This window comes from Amblyraja radiata, chromosome 18 (assembly GCF_010909765.2).
Source record: "Amblyraja radiata isolate CabotCenter1 chromosome 18, sAmbRad1.1.pri, whole genome shotgun sequence".
In the NCBI taxonomy this organism is placed as follows: Eukaryota; Metazoa; Chordata; class Chondrichthyes; order Rajiformes; family Rajidae; genus Amblyraja; species Amblyraja radiata.
This window is the reverse complement of record NC_045973.1, coordinates 22,666,374-22,685,028: the sequence shown is the minus strand read 5'-3', so window position 1 is coordinate 22,685,028 and position 18,655 is coordinate 22,666,374. Positions and strand designations below refer to the sequence as shown.

Here is an 18,655-nt window from a genome sequence, read left to right as displayed (position 1 = left end):
TGGACTTGCACCTATCCATGTTCTCCAGAGATGCTGTCTGACCGTTTGAGTTACTCCAGCACCTTGTTTTTTTTGTAAACCAGCACCTACAGTTCCTTATTTCTACTTGCATACTTTACATTATGATTTCCCAAGTCATTAATATCAATGGTAGAAATTGATGGTAGAAGTCGGCCAAAATCCGACAAGGGGTAATCCACTAGTTACACCTCTTCAGGGCAGGAAGATGCCAGGGGAGGAGTAACACTATATAAATGCAGTTTAAGAGTGACCACATATTGGGAAAATCTGCAGTGGTGGAAAATGCATGTGCCCACCCTTACTGCTCATGAAGGAAAAGGTAGAGTCATCCTTTTAACTTCTCAGCAATAAACACAAACCTCTCCCACCCCTCCACCTGTTGCCTTTATTTCCTTAGTTCTACCCCTCATATCACCACAATGCACTGTATAGTACTGAATCTGAATATTTAATCTAGGCTGCAGTTGTGAGGGCTTACTGCCATGATTAAACCACCACCTTTGAGGTTAGATAATAAACAGGGGCAGAATTTGTCCCTCTAGATGGATATAACAGATTCTGTGGCACCATCAGAAAGAGCACAAAACTCTTTGAGTCCTGAAAATCATTCCACCTTTCACCAACACCATTAATCAATTATATGATTATTGATTCAAGATGTTGTTGGTAAAATCTTGACATTTCAGCCAGTTAATACATCTGTTCAAACAGCCAAGGCTCTCTTTGAAATTATTTAATTGTCTTGGAAAGGCTATGGGACATTTCACTAATGTCTGTTTTGTTTTACTCCACTGAAATATCTTCCACTCCACAAGGTGTGGAGCAGTCATCTTTTAAAACAGAAGGTACACAAAAATGCTGGAGAAACTCAGCGGGTGCAGCAGCATCTATGGAGCGAAGGAAATAGGCAACGTTTTGGGCCGAAACCCTTCTTCAGACATTAATCTTTTAAAACAGGCCCTTTTGAGGAAATATTATATAACAGAACCGCTCGGATAGTGACTTTTATATATAGATAATTTGCAAAAGAAAAGCTTAAGGTTTTCAGAAACACATGTCTTCTAAAGAAATAAAGTACAGGTACAAGGAAACACACACACAGGGAACGGATGAATCAAAACATAGAAACGCTAATCTGAACCTGCATAGCTTAGTTTCCTCTCCAGTTTATTGCTTTTTGGCAATTATAACGCTGGAGGAAATTGTATTTGATATGATTTTGTGTTGAAGAATGGATAGCTGAATAGGGCCTCTTCTTAGGACAGAGGTCATCTGCTCTTTCTCTATGGCTCATTCATGAGCTGTGACGTTTATGCTGAGTTCGAGACAGAATTCAAGGCTGAGATATAATAGACTCTGTAGTTAGCCTTGGCTATGTTAAATTATGAGGTTGAGATAAGGGATAGGATGTGTGTGAAGGGGAGTAGTTGCTTGGAGAAGAAAATAATCAGATGGATGGATTTGTTTATAGAAAGTCGAAGAAGCAGATGTAATTCTGATGTAATGGTCTGAGTTGTGAATCTACCTTTGTTCTGTAATATTTGTAAAAGGCCTTGAAGAGAGATTGGAAATCCAGCTCCCAGAGATAGGAGGAAAAGGGGCTGCAAATTAGAATGAAGTTGTATCCTGGCACCAAACATTTATTAATTAAGTTGGCAGATTTACGACCCATGTATGCTTGGTTGGGAGGTGTGTGTGGGTTTAGAACTTAGAAACTGTAATTCGGCGAACTCATATAATTAATGTTTTAATACATAGGTAATAGTATTTTAAACTGTGTAAAATTGTAGTGAAACCAGTTATGAAATGTATTATAGGACTGTAAACATTAGACTTTGTTTAGATTTATAGAAATATCTTTCTTCTTGGTATGGAAAGTGTGTATGACTTGTGTGATCATTGTATTACATATGTATCTTATATTTTGAGGAGTGGTCATTGATAATTGAGCCTACTAGGGGTTTTGCTGTGTTGAAATAAAATAATTCTATACAAAGTTATACCGCAGGCAAACGAAGTTTGTAAAATGAGGCCAGAGAAGGGAGGATCATGTGACTGCTGTTGTAAATCACCAGAAGGACTCAGATGATTGGTTACTAGGTTGTCATACCCTCTGTATCTGAAATGTCTAATACCTATAAAGCAATGAGTTCGTATCAAAGTTACTCTTCTCTGGACCCGCCCCAGAGTATCAGCTCTGTATTGGAAAGTTCAGAGACTAGTCTCAGCTGAATAAAGAATCGATTTCAACAGCTACAAGCTTTTGAGTCACGTTGACTTTAGATTAACAAAATAACTCAGTTTAACACTTTCAGCCAGATGGCTAGAACATAGCAGAAATACCTAGAGATTGCACCCACTAAAATGTAACCACACTGAGAATAGCGATGGAAATATTTCACTATTGCCTGCTATTCTTTCAAATGTTACATATTCCGCTCCAAATCATTGGTTCGAGCCACTGAGAATCGAAGGTCCACAATGTTTCAGTAATGGCCCTGTCTCATAGTGCGAGTCCACCCACGAGTGATCACAAGTGAAAGAAAAATCACACTCGTGGTTGTCTACGAGATTCCAAGTTTATGTTCACGAGTTTAAACGAGTTCCCACGTGTATGTCTAAGTTTGCCGTTTACTTCTCATTTCTGCGATGTATCAAGTTCCTCTCCCGAGTTACTCTTGAGCCAACCGTGAATGAAGGTCTGTTTTAAGTATCAAATAGAGGAGCTGGACAGCATCTCATACAGTAAGTATATTCTGATTCAGTATTGAAAGTTATTCAATTTCAGAACTTAAAAAAACTAGGCAGGATCTCGGCCCCGCACTCGCTGCCATTGTGCAGCAAGGAGGTGGTGGCGGCAAAGCAACAGTGTTAAAGAAGACAGCTCCATCCTGCGGCTTTGAGTTAAAGATAGAATTCAGCGCGGCCGCATCTATTGATATGACCTACAAAGGGAAAATGCGCACCGTCCAGTGCCAGAGCAGTTATACTTAGGATTTGTTTGAAACATGCATCACGCAGTTTGATGACCAGCGGGCGGAGGTTTGCTATATTTTAATTGAATTTACTGCCAGGTCTACACACTGCGGGGAGACAAGAGATGAAACCCTGTCTGAAGAAGGGTTTCGGCCCGAAACGTCGCCTATTTCCTCCAGTCTGAAGAAGGGTTTCGGCCCGAAACGTCGCCTATTTCCTTCGCTCCATAGATGCTGCTGCACCCGCTGAGTTTCCCCAGCAATTTTGTGTACCTTCGATATTCCAGCATCTGCAGTTCCCTTTTGAACACTGAAATCTTTGAATGTGGACGGATGTCTCCTCGCCTGCTCGTTCTAAGCGGAATATATTTTTAGTTGCCTTTCAAGCCGGGCTTTGGTTTTATTCCTTGTTTTTGTATATTCGCACACTTTTCGTGTGTGAGGGTGTGAGAAGTCCATGCCGGGTGCAGGCCGGCCGCAGCCGCTGTTCTTTCACATCAGTTGCACATCAGATTGTTGGGAGACGGAGCCCAGTGTTCGCCTCCTGAGCTGCTTTGGTGCACAGGCGTGAGTTGGGGTGGAGAGAGGTTGGGGTTGGGGGGGGATTGCGCAGACGTCATTAATCTGTCTGGGGTGACAAGGCTCTTGGGTTAGGCTAGGATCATTCTCTGCTCTCATCTCTCTCTTTCTGTGTGTGCATTAGCAGGGGAAAGAGCAGTCTACCCCGCTGGGGCACAAGACATCTGCCTCCTGCCCCTTGCAGCCATCAACTTGTTTGTTCCTTTGGAGCGCCTCATCTGCCCTGCTCCCATCCCAGCCCTGCCCCAGCTCTCTGCCCCATTCTCTTGGAAATGTCGCTTCCGCCGCTGTAACGAGGAAGGGTCCGGCTGGCTGGCTTGGTGAGTGGGTGGGCAGCGAGGGGGAGTGGGTACAAACCACCGAATCCATTCTCAAAAATCGGGCAGAGCCGTGTAGAACTCACGTTTCTCTCTGCTTCATATACATGGGAATTCCCTCAGTATGGTCACTCAGCGGGACAGGCAGCATCTCTGGAAAGAAGGAATGGGTAACGGGATGACATTTCCAAAATTCTGCTGCATCTTTGTGTTACTCCAGCACTGTGTGTTCACCTTTTGTCAACCAGCATCTGCCCTTTCTTGTGTATGACATTTTTGTATCCGTGGCAGTTGATTGTCGCTCCCTTCAGTTTCCCAGGGGGTTGGGATGGGATGGAGTTGGGAGGGAAAGGTGGGGGACGACGACGGCGGGACTTGTTGACTTTGCTTTCACGCTCCAATGGTGTGGAACATTCAATGCACTATGAGCCAAAGTTGCATGAATGCTCCATGCCAATCAAAGCAGCTTTAGACAAGTAACTGCAGTTCATACATGAGGGGCAAATTACTGTAACAGAGAGAGGAAGCAACATCCATATCTCTCCATTTACATTAAAAAAAATGGTAAAGTGGCTGTGCTAGAAACATCTGGAAACTGTGATATTCAGAAGTCCTAGCTAAGCTAGATTTATTTCCTGAATGGTATGGGTAGGTGGTCAAATTCTCTATGGCCAGAGATAATTACTACCTCAAATATTATCCCAGCCGAAATGTTACCCTGATTGAGACACAGAAACAGACCCCTCGGCACAAATGCTCCATGCCAATCAAAGTGTTTTTCTGAGATGGTCTAATTTGCTAGTATTTGGCCCATACCTCTATAACCTTTCGTATTCATATACCTATCCAAAATGTTTTTTAAATGTTGTATTTGTACCCACTTCTACACTTTCTCTGGCAGATTGTTCCTACGCCCACCACTGGGTGAAAAATGTCCCTTTTAAATCTTTTCCCTCACACCTTGAATCTATACACTCATGTTTTAGACTTCCCTACCCTGAAAAAGACAATGACCATCCACCTTATCTACATGATTTTATACAAGCTCTATAAAATCACCTCTTGGCCTCCTACCCTCCAGGGTAAAAAAGACCCAGCCTACCATTATAACTCAAGTCCTTCAGCCCTGATAACAACCTAGTTAATATTTTCTGCCCTTTCCAGCTTAATTACATCTTTCCTATTGCTGGATAACCAGAACTGAATATCCTTTGACTTCTTCCAAACCAAATTTACATTCAATTGGCTTGCTCACCCTGGATCCCATGTAATCTAACGTTCCAGGTGAGCCTATCATGCGGGACCTTGTCTTCATGAATGTAAGCATACAGCTTCCTTTTCTGTAAAGCTGCAGAAGATAGATATCAATCACCAGTGAACTTACCCACATATAACTTTATAAAGAATACAAGTCGACACAAAAAGCTGGAGTAACTCAGTGGGAAAGGCAGCATCTCTGGAGAGAAGGTGTGGGTGATGTTTCGGGTCGAGACCCTTCTTCAGACTGGTTAGGGATAAGGGAAATGAGAGATGTAGACAGTGATGTGGAGAGATAAAGAACAATGAATGAAAGCTATGCAAAAAAGAAACGATAAAGGAAACAGGCCATTGTAAGCTGTTTGTACGGTGAGAATTAGAAGCTGGTGCAAATTGGGTGGGGAAGGGATTGAGAGAGAAGGAATGCCGGGGCTACCTGAAGTGAGAGAAATCAAAATTTATACCACTGGGCTGTAAGCTGCCCAAGCGAAATATGAGATGCTGTTCCTCCAATTTGCGTTTAACCTCATTCTGACAATGGAGGAGACCGAGGACAGAAAGGTCCGTGCAGGAATGGGAAGGAGAATTAAAGTGTCCAGCAACCGGAAGATCAGGTTGGTTCACGCAGACTGAGCAAGGGTGTTCTGCGAAACGATCGCCCAGTCTGCGTTTGGTCTCACCAATGTACAAGAGTCCACATCTTGAACAATGGATACTGTCGATAAGGTTGAAGGAGATGCAAGAACATGGATGAAACAACAGAAGGCAATTGGGACGAGGATATCTTGCAGAGAAAACCCAGTGCTAGGGATGTTCATGCGAATTGTATTGACTGATGAAAGGCACCTGTGATGGCAAGAATCTCGGGAAGAAATGTGGTCACCAATGCGCATTTCTGATCCGTCTACTAATATTATATCCTTGCATTGGCACTCACTTGATAGGCTCTGCCATTAATGCAGATGAATGTTTTCATATCTGCTATTCAATGGCTAGCACCATTCACAACATGGACACTCGAGTGTTACAAAACTTTGAATATTGGCTGAAAGTACAATTTCACAAGTACAATCTTGTCAGGCTGTTTCTTTATTCGCCTTTGGGACTGTTCTCCTGAAAGATATAAGTCCCTCCTAGAAGAGTTTGTAGAATCAGGTGCCTGGCTTTATGCCAATGTGATCTATCGTTCTATTTGTATTTTGTTTAAATGCGTCACCTGAATGGCAGTTAGGAATTAACCACATTATTGTGGGTGTGCATCATGTTTAGACTAGATTGTGGATTTTCTTCCAAGGACATTAATAAAAAGTTGAGCATTTGGATGCCCATGACTGACAGTGAAATTTAAATACATTAAATTCCCTAAGTTGCTGTCATAGATTTGTATTTTTGATCTGGATCAAAAGTCCATGCCTTTGTTTAAAAGTTAACAATATAAGTATTACTGTGGCTCTGTTGTTTTGCAGCAAACTAACGTTAGTGACATTATTTCTGAATTTGTTAAGGCATAACTAACACACATTTTACTCCCAATGACACTGTAAAAGAGCATGGCTTGCAGCAAGAAGCTCTTCTTCACAAGGCTTTGCAACCAGCAACAATAGCTTGCACAAGACCAAAACAAAGGCCTGACTGCTCAGAATGTAGACTGCCAGTGAAGAGCAGCATTTTTTTTTCCATTTCCCCTTCCGCTTTATTTGACCGCTATGTTTCAGTAAGCTTTGTCAAACCACCTGAAGATTAAAAGAAACGATCTGGGACATACATGCCATGTGTCACCTGGTACACACTATCAATTTGCTTGTTTCTAACAATAGACTGTGGGAGTGGCCACATTTACATAAAAGGTACATCACTGGAAATCCCACTAGCACAAGAGAACAAGAACAGAGGAACTGCAGATGCCAGTTTATTTATTTTTTAAAAGACAAAGTGCTGGAGTAACTTAGTGGGTCAGACAGCATCTCTGGAGAACATGGATAGGTGACATTTCAGTTTGGGACCCTTCTTCAGACCGATTGGAGTAGGTGGGGGGAAAGAAAGCTAGAAGAGAGATGTCTGTTCCAGCTTTCGTACCCCCTCCATCACAAGGAACAGGAACAATACTTCAGTGAAGCTCAGGCTAAAGTATGTTCTAAGCTCAGGGAATGACCAATTGTCAACTTCACTGATAAAATAATTTTCTAGTTCACCTTTGACCAGCTTCTGAGCTGTCAGTGACATTGAACTCAAAGGTCAACACTGAACATCTATGGAAAAGCCCAGCAAAGACTTTTCCATCTCCGACAGCTCAGGAAGTTCAGAGTAAGGTCTCATCTCATGCTCCGCTTCTATACAGCCATCATCGAAAGCATCCTCACTTCATCCATCACAGTCTGGTTCGGCAGTCTCGACTCACTCTCCCGGAAGAAATTACAGCGCATCATCAACAGAGCATCCAAAATTATTGGCTTACCCCTACCATCCCTTGAATCACTTTACCACAAACGGACACTACACAGAGCCCGCAAGATCATCTCTGATCCCACTCACCCTGCACACTATGCCTTTCAGCTGCTGCCCTCTGGGAGGCGTTACAGGACAATTGCCTCCAAAACAAAACGCTTCAAAAACAGTTTCATTCCCACTGCAATTAACATTTTAAACTCTGTACGGTGAGGAATAAGAATAAGCATGGCCCTTATGTATTATGTAATGTGTCTGTCTGTATGTATATCTATGTTATATGTTTAATGTTTGATGAAATGTTGGAACCTGTACCGAGCTGTACTGATAACAAATTCCACCAGCCTGGCTGTGTGGTCATTAAAATACAATACAATACAACACCAGCAAAAGACAGCGAAGTGCTGGAGTAACTCAGTGGGTCAGGCCACATCTCTGGGGAATATGGATAGGTAACATTTTGGGTTTAGACCCATCTTCAGACCGATTGTAGGGGGGGTGACGAGAGTAGAAAATTAGTAAAGGGGAGAGGCAGGACAGAGCATAGCAGGTCAACCTCAAGCACCAAAGCACCTCCTCTTGCTGTTTGCTACCTGCCCAACTTGAAAAAAGGCAACAGCAATAAACAAGGCCCTGTGAGCCCATTCCATCATTAGATCAGTTAATTACACTTTCAACCCCTTTTTCATCTCTATTCCTCATATATTAACTCAAAACTCTGACAGTCCAAATATACACGTCAATTTTGCACATATTCAATGCCAACTTCCACAACATGCTGGCAAAGAGAATTTCAAAAACTTCACATCCTGGGAAAAGAGAATCAGTCACCTTATCCTAGAGGGACATACTATTCTACGGTTCTGCTGCAGCCCTCTCCCCCAAGTCCCACCAACAGCAGGAGTAGCCTCTGAAATGTGTAGATGATATTTCCACTAATGGGAGAGTTTAGGACTAGAGGTCATAGCCTCAGAATTAAAGGATCTTCTTCTAGGAAGGAGAAGAGATGTCTTTAGTCAGAAGGTGATGAATCTGTGGAATTCTTTGCCACAGAAGGCTGTGGAGGCCGTCAGTGGGTATTTTTTAAGGTAGAGATAGATTGATTCTTGATTAGTACAGGTGTCAGAGGTTATGGGCAGAAGGCAGGAGAATGGGGTTAGGAGGGAGATAGATCAGCCATGATTGAATGATGGAGTAGACTTGATGGGCCGAATGCTCTAATTCTACTATTCCTTATGACCCTTTCCACTCTCCTCCACAACAGCCACTCACCCAACACATAAAACCTCCTCACCTCACATAGAACGAGCGCTGCATCCCCGCTCCCACACGAATAGACTCAAGCCCCCACCTCCTAATACACCCGTGTCCCACCTTTCTACCCACAGTTCCGTCTCACCTTCTGCCCATTCCTCCTCCTATGATTCATTCATGAGGCAATTTTCTATTCAAATAAAGGATTCAATTCCCCACCCACCTCCAGCCCCCACCAAACCTTGCTGCCTTCCCAGCGATTCGCGCCCTTTACTTTTCAAGCCTCCACCCCAACCCACTATTTCCCTCAACAGCGCCCCACCCCCCTCATCATCACCTCGCAACCTCTCCACTCACTCCTTTACTCGAACACCAATTCCTCCTCCAACGCCATTCGTTCTCTTCCTACCCAACAGATCCGTTCCCCACCCAATACCCCACGTTCCACCTCCCTCAGTATCCCAGCCCACCTATTCTCCCTCTTCTCTCTGCCCATTCCCCTCGCCAGGCCCGCCCCTGCTTGCCGTGGTCCGGCAAGACCAGCCACGGCCACGTGTTGTTCGGGCTTGTGTTTACCAGTTGCCCGCGCTCGCCAGGCCTCGCCGCCTCCTCCACGGCCGCGGCGGCGGCCAACGTGCCACCCGACCACCGCTCCGCTAGGCCTTGCTGCGTCGCTGTGCCCCATGTCCGAGGCCCTGCCGTTACCGGTCTCCATGCAGCTGTCATTTACCTCACTATCCGACGGCGAAGCGCACGGTCTCGGCCTTAGCCCCGCGATCTGCACTCAAACACCGAGTAATGGCGGCGGCGGCATGCGTCGTGACGGAAGGTCGTTCCACACCCTGAGCATTCTGGGAGTTGTAGTCTTGGATCAGCATTGATGCGCATGTGCGTCAGAAATAACCCTCTGGCCAGAAGGGAGATGTGTAGGAAGGAACTGCAGATGCTGGCTTACACCGTAGACACAAATGCTGGAGTAACTCAGCGGGACAGGCAACATCTCTGGAGGGAAGGAATGGGTGATGTTTCAGGTCGAGAATTACGCCAACATTTTGTGTCCATCTAATTTAATAAGTACAACTTGTGTAGCTTCACTCACAACAGAATTGTTCAGTAAATGCAATCGGTGTGGTGGAGATCTTTACAGTCTTTGAATTTGAATTTTATTCCTTTATTGTCATTCAGACCTTTCGGTCTGAACGAAATTACGTTGCCTGCAGTCATACACAGTAACAATAAATAACAAAAACATACAATAAACACAAATTAACATCCACCACAGTAAGTTCACCAAGCACCTCCTCACTGTGATGGAGGCAAAAGTCTTAGTCTACTAGCAACCTGCTAAATGGGAGACTTTAGCAAGGTGATGTCGTTGTGGTATTTCGAAGTTCTGTTGTGGATATGGAAGATTATTTGAATGAAAGCATATGAGTGTCAGAGAGTCATAAAGCAAGAAAACAGGTCCTAGAGCCAGTGCTACCACACCTAAATAGATTCCCAATTTTCCTGGAATTTGATGGTATTTCCTGAAATGTAAGCCTTCCCCAACAGGACAGAGAGGTCGGATTCAGAATGGGAGGGGGAGTGGAAGTGCTGAGCCACAGGGAGATCAGGTTGGTTAATGTGGTTGATCTCCCTGTGGCTCAGCACTTCAACTCCCCCTCCCATTCCGAATCCGACCTTTCTGTCCTGGGCCTCCTCCATTGTCAGAGTGAGCACCACCGGAAATTGGAGGAGCAGCACCTCATGCACCCCAGCGCCCTGAACATTGACTTCTCCAATTTCCGGTAGCCCTTGCTCTCTCCTCCCCTTCTCAGCTCTCCCTCAGCCCTCTGGCTACTCTTCTTCCTTTCTTCTTCCCGCCCCTCCCCCTACCCTGCATAAGTCTAAAGAAGGGTTTCGGCCCAAAATGTTGCTTATTTCCTTCGCTCCATAGATGCTGCTGCACCCGCTGAGTTTCTCCAGCATTTTTGTCTGCCTTTGATTTTCCAGCATCTGCAGTTCCTTCTTGAACACTTAAAAGAGCAACCACAGTTCTGGAAAAAGGTCTTGTGGACAGATGAGACGAAGATTAATTTATATCAGAATGATGGCAAGAGCAAAGTATGGAGGAGAGAAGGAACTGCCCAAGATCCAAAGCATACCACCTCATCTGTGAAAAATTGTGGTGGGGGTGTTATGGTGTGGGCATGTATGGCTGCTGAAGGTACTGGCACCTTTGGCCGCTTACAACTTGGTGCTTGGGTTCAGATTGCCCAGTCACCTATGGGTTGTGTGGGAAAATGACCCACCCTCCCAAACACCTCACATTTCTCTACATAAAACTGCATCTGCCATGCTTCTGCCCACTCACCCAACCTGTCCAAGCCACCCAGCTTTGTGTCATCTGCAAATTTGTTAATGTTACTTTTAATCCCTTCATCTAAATAATTAATGTATATTGTAAATAGCTGCAGTCCCAGCACCAAGCCTTGCAGTACCTCACTAGTCACTGCCTGCCATTCCGAAGGGACCCGTTAATCCCTACTCTTTGTTTCCTGTCTGCCAACCAATTTTCTATTCGTGTCAGTGCCCTACCCCCCAATACCATGTGCTCTAATTTTGCCCACTAATCTGCTATGTGGGACCTTATCAAATGCTTTCTGAAAGTCCAGGTACACTACATCCACTGGCTCTCCCTTGTCCATTTTCCTAGTTACATCCTCAAAAAATTCCAGAAGATTAGTCAAGCATGATTTCCCCTTCGTAAATCCATGCTGACTTGGACCGATCCTGTTACTGCTATCCAAATGTGCTGCTATTTCATCTTTTATAATTGACTCCAACATCTTCCCCACAACCGAGGCTAACTGGTCTATAATTCCCTGTTTCATCTCTCCCGCCTTTCTTGAACAGTGGGATAACATTAGCGACCCTCCAATCTACAGGAACTGATCCTGAATCCATAGAACATTGGAAAATGATCACCAATGCGTCCACAATCTCTAGAGTTACTTCCTTAAGTACCTGGGATACAGACCACCAGGCCCTGGGGATTTATCACCCTTCAGTCTACCCAACACCATTTCCTACGGAATGTGAATTTCCTTCAGTTCCTCCGTCACCCTAGATCCTCTGGCCACTAGTACATCAGGGAGATTGTTTGTGTCTTCCTTAGTGAAGATGGATTCAAAGTCCCTGTTCAACTCATCTGCCATTTCCTTGTTCCCCGTAATAAATTCACCTGTTTCTGTCTTCAAGGGTCCAACTTTGGTCTTAACTAATTTTTTCCTCTTCACATACCTAAAGAAGCTTTAACTATCTTCCTTTATATTCTTGGCTAGCTTACTTTCGTACATCATCTTTTCTCCCCGTATTGCCTTTTTAGTTATCTTCTGTTGCTCTTTAAAAGTTACCCAATCCTCTGGCTTCCAGCTCATCTTTGCTATGTTATACTTCTTCTCTTTTATTTTTATATTATCCTTGACTTTCCTTGTCAGCCACGGTCGCCCCTTACTCCCCTTAGAATCTTTCTTCCTCTTTGGAATGAACTGATCCTGCACCTTCTGTATTATTCCGAGAAATACCTGCCATTGGTGTTCCACTGTCACCCCTGCTAGGGTATCTTTCCAGTCAACTTTGGCCAGCTCCTCCCTCATGGCTCCATAGTCCCCTTCATTCAACTGTAATACTGACACTTCCGATTTTCCCTTCTCCCTCTCAAATCAAAGTCAAAGACAAAGTATCCTTTATTGTCATTCAGACTTTTCAGTCTGAACGAAATTACGAACCTTGCAGTCATAACATAGAATAAAATAATAAAACACACAATGAACACAGCTTAACATCCACCACAGTGAGCCTACCAGGCACCTCCTCACTGTGATGGAAGGCAAAAGTCTTAAAGTCCTTGTCTCTTCCCTCCTTATTCTCCCTCTGCGTTGAGGCAATCCAGGCTTTCGATATTGGGACCCCGCCGGGTGATGGTAAGTCCCGCGGCAGAATCCGAGCTCCGCGAACGGGCCGGTTCAAACTCCGCGGCCCAGGGCGGACGAAGCTGCCACCCTCCAGTCCAGCGGACAAAGCTGTTGTGGGAGCTCCGGAGAACCGGTCACCAACCTGGGACCTGCGAGCTCCCGACGATGTCGTCCACTGGGCCCGCGGCCGAGCCTCCGAGGCTCTGAAGTCGGGTCGCCGCTGCCGCAACGCCACCACAGCCCCGAAGTCGGCCAGCCTCGCATTGGTAAGTCTTGGCTCTGCCTCCGGAGCCTCGAGGTCGGTCCCAGTTGGAGGCCGCCAGCTCCGCGATTAGGTCTCAGCGCAGATGGAGACGGGCGATACGACAAGAAAAGGTCGCATCCCCCCTCGAAGGAAGAGACTAAAAAACAGTTTCTCCCACCCCCCCACACATACAAAACTAAAATAAACTGAATAAACTAAAACAAACTAAACTAAAACAAGGACAAAAAAGGAAAAGACAAACGGACTGCAGGCAAGCCGCAGCTGCAGGGCAGCGCCGCCACTTGTTAAGTGAATCTGATGGGCGACTCCATCCTGTGCGGGTGCCGTTACTTTGACGGCGGCGGAGGCAACAACCAGCGCTGGAGCAAAACAAACGCACCGGCTTCCCCCTCGCCGTGAAACTGGGCACTGGGGAGAGGGAGAGAGAAAGAGAAAAAATTGTAGCTTATATTATGGTCACTACCTCCTAATGGCTTATTTACCTCAAGTTCCCTTATCAAATTGGTTCATTACACAACACATTACACAACACAAAATCCAGAATTGCATTCTTCCTGGTAGGCTCCAGTACAAGCTGCTCTCAGAATCCATCACGGAGGCACTCCACAAAATCCCTTTCTTGAGGTCCAGCACCAACCTGATTTTCCCAGTCTACCTGCATGTTGAAATCTCCCATAACCTTTACGACATGCGAATTTTAACTCTTAATTCAACTTGCACCCTATATCCAGGCTAGTGTTTGGGGGCCTGTAGATAACTCCCATTCGGGTCTTTTTACCCTTACCATTCCTCAGTTCTATCCATACTGACTCTACATCTCCTGATTCTATGTCACCCTTCGCAAGCGATTGAATTTCATTCCTCACCAATAGAGCTACCCCACCCCCTCTGCCCACCTGTTGTCTTTTTGATAGGACGTATACCCTTGAATATTCAGTTCCCAGCCCTGGTCCTCTTACAGTCATGTCTCTGTAATTCCCACAACATCATACTTGCCAATTTCTAACTGAGCTTCAAGCTCATCCACTTTATTTCTTATACTTCGTGCATTCATATATACTTTTAATCCATTACTCCCCTCACCCTTCACATCGATTCCAATTTCACTTGGCCATAGTCTCCTATCTCCCCCCCGCCCCCCCCACTATTTAGTTTAAACCCACCCGTGTTGCAGTGGCAAACCTGCCTCCCAGAATGCTGGTCCCCCTTGTGTTAAGGTGTAACCCGTCATTTTTATATAATTCACCCTTACCCCAAAACAGATCTCAATGAACTAAGAATCTAAATCCCTGCTTCCCGCACCAGCTCCTCTGCCACAAATTCAGATCCCCTATCTCCCTGTTCCTGCCCTCACCAGCACAAGGAACTGGAAGCAAACCGGAGATAACCATCCTGGAGGTCCTGCTTTTCAGCCTTCCTCCGAGTTCTCTGAAGTCGCGCTGCAGAATGTCATTCCTCTTCTTCCCGACGTCATTTGTGCCGACATGCTCTACAACTTCCGCTGCTCACATTCACCCTTGAGGATGCTCTGCAATCGGTCAGTGACGTCCTGGATCCTGGCACCAGGGAGGCAACATATCATCCTTGACTCCCGCAGAAACCCCAGTCTGTATCTCTCACGATGGAGTATCACCAAAGAAGACACCCAGCAACTGGTGATGTCCATGAATCGCAGACTTCAAGCAGTCATTGTATGCAAAGGATATGCAACAAAATACTAAACATAACTATTTTCATTTACATGACATTGCTGTGTCCTAAACATAATGGTGCCCTGAAATGGATGGACTATGTTTCAACACTGCTGTAATTTCTACATGGTGAAACCAAAATGTACAAAAATGGCCTTTATTAAAATCTGATTTTTAACCTACTCCACAATATGAGATTTGTAATAGGAAAAAATCACGTGGTTAAAGTACACATTATACACTTTAACCACATGTGTTTTTTTTCTATTGCAAATCTCATATTGTGGAGTAGAGGCAAATAAATAAATGATGGGTCTTTGTCCCAAACATATGAAGGGCACTGTACTTGTAAATTGGCTTTACGCTCGTTCCACCTTAATGATATCCTTCCTATAGCAGGGAGACCATAACTGAACACAGTATTCCAAGTGTAGTATTCACCAGGGAGCACGGACACCTTGGCTGCTTTCCGGGAACACTGGGCATTGCAGGGGCTTGAATGTTAGTTAGATGAAAGTAACACCATTTTAATTTGATGCCTGTGTGTACATTCCTTTTTTAGATAGATGTCTCCTTTGAGTAGTGTTTTCATTGATTTTGTACCTGTTAATAAACTTACTTTTGTAAAAAGGTGTAGCCTCACTAACAACTTCTACAACTATAACAACATCCCAACTTCCATACTCAATACCCTGACTAATGAAGGCCAATGTACGAAATGCCTTCTTGGCTACCCTATCTACTTGTGACACCACTCTCAGGGAAACTGTACTCCTAGATCCCTCTGTCTTGTAATCCAAATTGTTGATATAAACCACGAAAAAAAATGGGCCCAGCACTAATCCATGAGCACACCACTTGTCATATGCCTCCAGTTGAAAAATATACCCCCAACCACCACCCTCTGCTTCCTTCCATGAAGCCAATTCTGTATCTAGTTAACTAGCTCTCCCTGGATCCTGTGATTTCACCTTCTGGAACAGCCTACTATGCAGAAACTTATCAAAACGCTTGCTGAAGTCCACATAGACAACATCTACGGCCTTGCCCTCGTCAATCTTTTTAGTTACTTGTTCAAAAAATTCAATCCGATTCATTAGACACAGTCTACCATGTACAAAACCATACTGTTTATCCCTAATCAGTTCCTGTCGATCCAATGCATATATCTTATCCTTCAGAAACCTCTCCAGTAACTTTTCTACCACAGATATCTGTTCACTGGTTTATATTTCCCAGGCTTTTTCTTGCAACCCTTCTTAGAGGCAAACATTAACCACCCTCCAGTTGCCCGGCACCTAAGCTGTGTCTAACAATGATTCATATATCTTAGCCAGGACTCCTGCAATTTCTTCTCTAGCTTCCTACAATATCCTTGAATATAGCTTATCCGGCCGGAAAGATTTATCTACCTTCATATGATCTAGGATGTCCAGTACCTGTAATATGGCTTTTCTTAAGACATCACCATTAACTGTCCCAAGTTCCCAAGCCTTCATGTTTTCTCTGTGGTAAAAACAGAGAAATACTAAATGAGGACTTGCCCATCTCCTGCGACTCCACACATGGATGACTGTTTTGGTTTCTGAAGGGCCCTCTTCTCTCCCTAGTTATCCTTTTTTCCTGAGTTTACTAAAATCAGTTTGGATTCTCCTTAATTTTATCTGCCAGAGTTAACTCCTGCTCCTGCCTCCTTTTTACCTTCCTAATTTACTTCTTAAGTATGATCAATAGTCCCTTATAACCATTTTTGATGGTTATTTATCATAGAGTGCATAGTGTAATTAAATTGTAGAGTATGATTTCACTGTCAAAGAACACTCTAAGCATGTATGTAAGACAATCAATAACAGCGTGGACACATCTAATAAGATGCAGGTCGGCTCCGAGTAATGCATTAAATCTTGTTTTAGGCAAGCAAGAAAATATTTTTTTAAAGCAGCAAATCATAATCCAATATTAGCATGGGTGGTAGAGGTACTGCTTCACAACTCTAGAGACCCAGGTTCGATCCTGGTGCCATCTGTGTGGAGTCTGTACAATCTCCCTGTGAATACGTGGGTTTCCTCCCACATCCCAAGACATGCAGGTTTGTTGGTTAATTGGCTACTGTAGATTGCCACTGATGTTTAAGGAATGGATATGAAACTGGGATAACAGAAATAATGTGAATTGAGGTAGTGTGATTTCATGCTGTATCTCTAAACTAAACCAGTGTGTTGAACATAAACACAAATCTAAATCAGATTAAGATTTGTTCGTGGTGATGCATAGGAAACCTCTGCTTTTATTACAGTGCCAAAAAGGCACACTCAGCAAAATGATGATTCTTAAATGTGATTCCTGTCAGTGGCTCTTTTTATTAAAGGGGAAAGTTCAGACTTTAAACCAAAAATTTAAAAACAACTACAATAAGCAAAAAAAAAAAAAAACACAATAAACAATGAAGAAATTTAATTCATTAATTCAAATGTCAAAGAATTAGGTTTAATTAAAACTTCTATATCTGTCTTCAATAAAAGACAAAACTAATTTCTAACGCTACTTAATAATCCAGTGCACAGATTAGTGCCACCCCTCGTTTAATCCAGTGTTGGTGTGGTTTGACAGTTGGTAATTCCACAGCTATGACGTAGTTGGTGGAATGGCCAGTTGTTGATAGCGTACCTAAAAAGAGATATTTTGACAAAGTGGACAGATTACACATCTGGAATATTCAGTGTCCAAAATAGATGGAAAGAACAATATTTTCAATTAACATAATGTAGCAATGTTACAAAATTTTGAGATTTTAAAAATCAAGGCTGCAATTTATCCCATCAGATAAAGCATAAAAATAAGTTTAATTTGACACCCAATTCACTTTCATATCTCAAGTATTTAAAAAGTTATGGCCATTTTCATACTCGGAAATTAGCATCTTGTTCCCTATTAATTTTCTATGGACATAACAAAAAAGCTGTGATCTTGGACAGTCAAAAGCACATAACTTTCTTAAAAATTAAGAGAACTGAATGAAATTTTCAGTTATCGTAGATTGAACCATTCTGAAACAAATATAAAATAATCTTACTTGGATGACCTGAAATTAAAGCATATAATTAGTTAATTACCCAAGTGTAGCTAATTTCAAACTTCAATTACTAGATCTAAACATCTATCCATTTCTTAATAAATGATTAACATTTTTAAATAGCCTAAGTGTCCAAATAATATTCACAAATAATTCACAATAAAACATGATTTTTAAATCTCATTTACATTAATTTATAGGCCAAATGGAAGGAATTTAGTGTTTAATTGCTGTAAATTAAAGTCCATTTAAATCAGCTTTCTAGTGGGATCCTGTGAACGCGCTGGTTTAGAACGTTCACATTGCGGTAGATTTGTGCCCTCAAATGCCCAGAAAAATACTGCGGGATATATTGGGCCCAAAATTAGCTACTCGCAACATAAAACTTTGTATAAAGGGATCTTAAGAAGCCCTTTTTAATGTAAAGATAAACAGCCTACCTTCTATTGTCCCCTGTATGAGATCCGGCGGGCTGCCGGCGGTCGGGGGTTTAGAGGTTAATTTTTAAACTACTATAACAATTTGATAAAGCCCTTAAAACTAATAATAGCTAAAGCGACGGAATCTTCCAGCGATTTTTCGTTAATAATTAACTAGGCTGAACATCCTCTATTTGAACAGCCTAGGGAAAATCGCGTTTTAAACCCGCCCCCCTCTAAACGGCGCCAAAATCGTGCACACGGGCTGGGACAGATTTTCAGCGACGCTTCAGGTACGCTTTGCAACATACCTACATAATGTCTTAAAATGTATACAAGTATGTAACTTCTTGTATGTTAAGCTGGTTCCAAAGCAAATTTCTCTGTCAAACTTCAGTAC

At 43.4% G+C, this 18,655-nt stretch overlaps 2 protein-coding genes across 5 annotated transcripts in view; both read right to left on the bottom strand.

Annotated features, from left to right (window-relative positions):
- Nucleotides 1-9,674, bottom strand: part of dcaf1 (DDB1 and CUL4 associated factor 1) — a 67,755-nt gene extending 58,081 nt beyond the window's left edge. Inside the window, exon 1 of one of the 4 annotated variants that reach the window (XM_033036817.1) lies at nucleotides 9,579-9,674. Coding sequence is in view for 2 of the 4 variants with exons in the window: in XM_033036815.1 (XP_032892706.1) it covers nucleotides 9,425-9,563 (139 nt within the window). In the remaining 2 variants the exon portion in view is untranslated. The other 3 variants (XM_033036816.1, XM_033036815.1, XM_033036814.1) reach the window with 3 other exon arrangements.
- A 7,562-nt stretch (nucleotides 9,675-17,236) lies between these two features.
- dnah1 (dynein axonemal heavy chain 1) overlaps nucleotides 17,237-18,655 on the bottom strand; it is a 223,664-nt gene continuing 222,245 nt past the window's right edge. Inside the window, exon 78 of the mRNA XM_033036813.1 lies at nucleotides 17,237-17,430. Coding sequence (XP_032892704.1) covers nucleotides 17,309-17,430 — 122 coding nt within the window. The 3' untranslated portion in view covers nucleotides 17,237-17,308. The remainder of the gene's footprint in view (nucleotides 17,431-18,655) is intronic.